Source organism: Salmo salar, chromosome ssa09, assembly GCF_905237065.1.
Source record: "Salmo salar chromosome ssa09, Ssal_v3.1, whole genome shotgun sequence".
NCBI classification, from domain to species: domain Eukaryota; kingdom Metazoa; phylum Chordata; class Actinopteri; order Salmoniformes; family Salmonidae; genus Salmo; species Salmo salar.
In genome coordinates this window covers 27515471-27521873 of record NC_059450.1, presented here as the reverse complement: position 1 = coordinate 27521873, position 6403 = coordinate 27515471, and the positions used below count along the sequence as shown (strand labels likewise).

The 6403-nt window shown below is 41.8% G+C and overlaps 1 protein-coding gene across 2 annotated transcripts; it reads left to right on the top strand.

Moving 5' to 3' along the window:
* The first annotated feature begins 1440 nt into the window (after positions 1–1440).
* LOC106611111 (zinc finger protein 770) lies at positions 1441–6046 on the top strand. Of its 2 annotated transcripts, none has more exons than XM_014210979.2 (2): positions 1441–1640; positions 2145–6046. In XM_014210979.2, exon 2 carries the CDS (start codon positions 2208–2210, stop codon positions 5724–5726), a length of 3519 nt encoding a protein of 1172 aa, XP_014066454.2. In that variant the 5' UTR covers positions 1441–1640; positions 2145–2207; the 3' UTR covers positions 5727–6046. The 2 variants fall into 2 exon arrangements, with proteins under 2 accessions (XP_014066454.2, XP_014066453.2); XM_014210978.2 differs by having other exon boundaries at positions 1480–1690.
* The last annotated feature ends 357 nt before the right edge of the window (positions 6047–6403 follow it).

The following is a 6403-nucleotide window of genomic DNA, read 5'->3' as shown; positions in this document are numbered from 1 at the left end:
GAGGCTGATGTTTGGCAACTCGAACCTTCAGCTCCCTCCACAGATTTTCTATGGTATTAAGGTCTGGAGACTGGCTAGGCCACTCCAGGACCTTAATGTGCTTCTTCTGAGCCACTCCTTTGTTGCCTTGGCCGTGTGTTTTGGGTCATTGTCATGCTGGAATACCCATCCACGACCCATTTTCAATGCCCTGGCTGAGGGAAGGAGGTTCTCACCCAAGATTTGACGGTACATGGCCCCGTCCATCATCCTTTTGATGCGGTGAAGTTGTCCTGTCTCCTTAGCAGAAAAACACCCCCAAAGCATAATGTTTCCACCTCCATGTTTGACGGTGGGGATGGTGCTCTTGGGGTCATAGGCAGCATTCCTCCTCCTCCAAACACGGCGAGTTGAGTTGATGCCAAAGAGCTCCATTTTGGTCTCATCTGACCACAACACTTTCACCCAGTTGTCCTCTGAATCATTCAGATGTTCATTGGCAAACTTCAGACGGGCATGTATATGTGCTTTCTTGAGCAGGGGGACCTTGCGGGCGCTGCAGGATTTCAGTCCTTCACGGCGTAGTGTGTTACCAATTGTTTTCTTGTTGACTATGGTCCCAGCTGCCTTGAGATCATTGACCAGATCCTCCCGTGTAGTTCTGGGCTGATTCCTCACTGTTCTCATGATCATTGCAACTCCACAAGGTGAGATCTTGCATGGAGCCCCATGCCGAGGGAGATTGACAGTTATTTTGTGTTTCTTCCATTTGCGAATAATCGCACCAACTGTTGTCACCTTCTCACCAAGCTGCTTGGCGATGGTCTTGTAGCCCATTCCAGCCTTGTGTAGGTCTACAATCTTGTCCCTGACATCCTTGGAGAGCTCTTTGGTCTTGGCCATGGTGGACAGTTTGGAATCTGATTGATTGATTGCTTCTGTGGACAGGTGTCTTTTATACAGGTAACAAACTGAGATTAGGAGCACTCCCTTTAAGAGTATGCTCCTAATCTCAGCTCGTTACCTGTATAAAAGACACCTGGGAGACAGAAATCTTTCTGATTGAGAGGGGGTCAAATACTTATTTCCCTCATTAAAATGCAAATCAATTTATAACATTTTTGACATGTGTTTTCTGGATTTTTTTGTTGTTATTCTGTCTCTCGCTGTTCAAATAAACCTATCATTACAATTATAGACTGATCATTTCTTTGTCAATGGGCAAACGTAGAAAATCAGCAGGGGATCAAATACTTTTTTCCCTCACTGTATAACAGCTTTAATTTTGAAAACGTTTTTAGGTATTCAAAACTAATATAAAACAATTTGCTGTGCACTTCGTTGACTACAATACACCACAAACTGGTAGTGGAATTCCGCAAAGTTTATTTATGTATGTTTTATTTATTTTACTAGCGCCTCGGATAAACCTCATAGATAGATACTGCCACTACGGTAGACGTCAGAACAGCAGTGTGGGAACCTGAAATAAGTAATACTGATTCCATCCGAGCGTTATTGAGAGACGGACACAGTTGTTGTTGATTTTGAACATTGTTCTCACGTAATTGAAATTTTTCGTCGTTTTTTGTACCGCACTAGCATCAATTTTACTTGTATTTCTTATTCTTGAGAATTACCATCAACTGGACTCGTGCATGGTGACTATTTTAAACATTTATCCAGGTGAAACTGGCAAATTAAACATTAGGTAAGGTTAGCTAGCTAAGCTAGCTAGTAGCGCTATCCTTTTCAGTTTGTCATTCTTGCTTGAATGTAACGTTAGCTAACTAACTCAGTCCTAATATGTGTTGACTACAAGTTAGGCCTATTTTATGTTACATAGGAGTTTGATGTATATATAGCTATGAATGTAACGTTAGCTAGCTATCCCGTAATATGTAGCTAGCTACGTCTCAATTTAGGCTAGCTACGTCTCAATTTAGGCCTATTTTATGTTACTTACTGTACTTACTGATCAGGTGACATTTTATTACAAAATCGCGCTAAAAGAGCCATGAATGGATTTGCAACATTTTTTTGTTGCTCATGCTAGGTTGAAGAATGCCGTTGTTTTTTATTCAATTAATTATACATTAATCCTATTCTATGTGTATTTACCCACATCAATATTGTATTTAAACATATTTGATCTTTTTTCCTAGATTGCTCAATGAAAGAAAATCATCAAGCATTTGTCGAACATCACAGGAACGAAGAAGACGACAATGCATCAGTGCAGCGTTTGTTGTAAAGGTTTCCCGAGTGCCTCTAAACTCCAGAGACACTATCTCATACACACAGGCCAAAAGCCATTTACCTGTTTGGTTTGTGGCAAAGCCTTTAGACAATCTGTACATTTAAAGAAGCACTCCGAGACCCACACAGGGAATTACCACAATTGGAGTCCACCCACAGACAGTTTGCAACATACTATACCAGTACCTACAAACCCTGATCCATCTCTTGAGAATTCTGGACATGATTTAATTACAGATACCCCACTGTTGCCTGCAGCATATTTTCAAAGAGATGGGACCATGGAGAGGACACCACCAGAGATGTACACTACAGCCTCAGAGATCAAACCGCAACCTGAACTTATCCCACCTGCTGATAATGGTTTATTTAGCAGCCAACAAAACACCCAGCCAGGAGGCCATTTCTTCACAGATTTACTGCAAGATAACATGATCGGCTCTGATGGAATGGAGAACAGTGCATGGCACACAGACGATGTCTACACATGTACAGTGTGCCTGATGTGTTTTAGTTCCTCTCACCAGCTTCAGAGGCACTTACCAGTTCACAGTCAGCCAAAACCTTTTGAGTGTAACATTTGTGGGAAGGCCTTCAGACTAAGGGCCCATTTGAAAATGCACTCTCAAATACATGAACGCAGGCCTACTGGATTTTCTAAGACTATCCCCATGCTTGGGTCTCAGCAAAGCTCTTTCAGAGGTAGAATGAGGGTGAACCACGAATGTCCAACCTGCTCAAAAACATTCTGTTCTCCATCCAAACTAAAGCGTCATTTTCTTACTCACACTGGCCAGAAGCCTTTTTCCTGTGAGGACTGCGGGAAAACATTCAGGCAGGTGTCACACCTGAAAACCCACCTATATGCCTCGCATAATAAATCAAATCTCCAAAATGTGTGTACAAAACAAAAAGAAAAGCGAATAGATGCTAGGAATACAAATGTAGATATGGAACTACAGTGTGAAATAAGCGTCGGTGCCACGCAGCACCTGGACAAGTTAGAAAAGTCTTCGCTTCCTGTCAAAGTAGAGCCGAATGCTATTGGTACCAGTCAATTTGAGTGTAGCATTTGCTCAAAGACATTCAGCAGTTCAATTAGACACAGGCAGCATTACATGATGCATAAAGAAGTAAGACCCTTTCAGTGCCGTGTTTGCGGCAGAACCTTCCGTCTTTCGACCCATTTAAAGAGGCACCAAGTCAGTCATAAGAACCAAGATGAATCTCAGAACACAAGTCAGGTGGATGATCCAAGGAGTGCCGTGTCTGTGTCGAAGACTGAACATGCTTACCAAAATTCAGACAAAGGGATGACTTCTCCAGAGCCTAATGAATCGAAAGCCCTTGAACTCAATATTATTGTTAAACCAGAGCACTGGAAGCTGAATATGAAAGATGATAAAGACTTTCCAGTTTCCGCTCTGCAGGAACCTGAATCAACTGCAACATCTCACCTGAAGACGCCGGTATTTGGTCAAACCAGCAGCCAACGTAAGATCAGCCAGAAAGCAAAGAATCAGCAACTGAACCATCAGTGTCTTGCATGCCTTAAATGTTTCCCTTCTCCATCCAAACTGCAGAGGCATATGTTGACCCATACTGGTCAAAGACCCTTTGGGTGCCACATGTGTGGGAAGCGATTTCGCCAGCCAACACATTTGAGGATCCACTCCCACACTCATCTGTGGTCCAAAAATGGAAAGCAAAGATATGCTCCACGTTCTAGACCTCCATCACGTCGAATTACTGAACACCAAGAGTCTCCAGTGGGTGTCCAATTTCAGGAAAAGCTTCCTGAAAAGCACAATTCTGATAGGAACGTTCACCTCAAGTCCCCTACAGAGAAACAGTCAGGTCAAGGCAGTACTTTTGCTTGTGAACACAATGAAAGCAATAGGAAAATGCATTGGTTTCAGCATTCAACATCCTCCCTATCCAATCCTCCACTCCCTCTCCAAATGCCACCAGAAACAACACTGAATCAAAGTGGCCACTTGCAATTGAAAAATCAAGCCATGCCGTCAACAGGAAAAGTTAATGATGCCCCTTTCCTGAGTACAAGTCCAGAATTGGCTTTGAAAGGTGCTGACGCCATCTCTGTGGGGAGTACAAGCCATACAAAACACCAGTGTTTGCTATGTTTAAAATATTTCCCATCTGCCTCTAAACTACAAAGACATAACCTTGTACACACTGGCTTGAGACCATTCCAATGCCTGGCATGTGGAAAAACATTCAGACAGGCCACACACCTGAAAGTTCACGAGGGAACTCACAAGTGGAGACCCTTCAGACCTGCCTCTCGACAGGGAAATAGAATGAAAGTAAGAAGGCCGCAACAACTTCAGTACCCTAAAGTCTGTGTTCAAGTTCCTGTGACGAGTTCTATGAAAGCAGAGCCATTCCATTCAAATGATGTGAATGAATGGAGACCATTCCACGACAATTTTGAGGATACCTGTAATAATCAACCAAAGGCACAACAAGACAACAACATTAACAGCACTTCGAAACAGTCCATACCAAACAAGGTGACCTGTGCTAAAAGAAAAGCACACCTGTGCACGATTTGTCAGAAGGGCTTTGACACTCCATCGAAACTGTCTAGACACTTTCTCATACACACTGGTATAAGACCATTCAAATGCAGTTTATGCACTAAAACTTTCAGACAGCCTTGCCACTTGAGAAGTCATGAACGACGAACACATGAGATTAAAACATGTAGTGATGTCCAGGATAACAGCACATTTAGGGACCCTGACCATGAAACTCTTGCCTCTGCTCAAGGAAAGAAACTGAGAGACATGCCACAGTCCTACAAAGACAGTTCTGATCACTGCTCAGTCACTGATGAGAGTTTAGGTCATTCTTCAGAGGCAAGAGACCCAAGGTTTGTGGCAATACAAAACATAAGCCTACCAGATGATAACATGGAATCTGGGAGTAGACAAAGCGAGGACTATTGGTGCACTGAGTGTCACAGTAATTTCTTGTCCCCATCTGAACTTGCTACTCATCTCATTGTTCACAGACATGCCCTAAACAATGAGATGACAGGTCATAATTCATTGCAACAGGAAATGGGGGCTCACATGCATTCTATGCAAATGGAATTTCAAACCAATCAAGTCATAGCAGATGCAGACAATCATAATGTTATCCAAAATGAGAGGCTTGATCATTACTGGAGTGAACCAATTCAAATGTCATTTCAGTGTGACAAATGCATCACATCTTTTGAAACAGAAAGGGATCTTCAGCTCCATAAATGTCACTCAAGAAATCAAATTGAGGTTACTCAGTCAAGCACATATCGGTGTGCAATTTGTTTCAAGGATTTCAAGACTCCTTCCAAACTCCAGAGACATTATGTCACCCATACAGGCGAGAGGCCATTCCAGTGTAAAGTGTGTGAGAAGACTTTCACACAAGCGTCTCATCTAAAAACCCACCAGCGCACACACAAATCAGACATGGCCTAAACAGATATTTCTGTTTTTATTGACATATCTAATATGATTTCTTTCTCATCTTTTCTCCGTTTAGTTTAATATGCCCACATCACTATTCAGAAAGGGCAAAATTACCATATTAATGATTTAATAAACTGCCTTGTGTGTAATTGAAATTATTGTGAAATTACTGTTGTGTAGCCAAGACATTTGTGGAATCGTATAACAATGTGCTTGTTATTTATTGGTTATTTATCACCTGTATACCTGCCATAATTTGCTGTTATTAATCCAAGTTTTAGATGACATTCAGAACAAATAAATGTATAAATAAAAGTATTTCTCTGCGATTTTATCTTGATTAGTCAATTGAGTTATGCAAAATTCTACTTGACATTATAACTGGTTACTTGAATCATTAACATGCTAGCTATCTTGATACACTCTAAAAAGTAGGGGTTCAACAAGGGTTCTTATTTGAAAAACCTTAGGGTTCTTGCCACTGAAAATGGCCCCCAAAAGGTTCTTCCAAGAACCCCATAGGTGGGGTTTATCGAGGAACCTCTTTAGTTGGTGGGGGTTCGTGCAGGAACCTAACTCCCCAACTGTAACATTTGGATTTGAAAGGGCAGCAGGTGCAGCCACTTAACTGAAAAATGTAAAGATCTCAATTTAAGGGAAGGTTTGTCCCTTGTATGATCTAAATT

Bases quoted from the DNA above. Each gene is read 5' to 3' on its own strand.
- LOC106611111 (XM_014210979.2), top strand. From the start codon at position 2,208: ATGCATCAGTGCAGCGTTTGTTGTAAAGGTTTCCCGAGTGCCTCTAAA.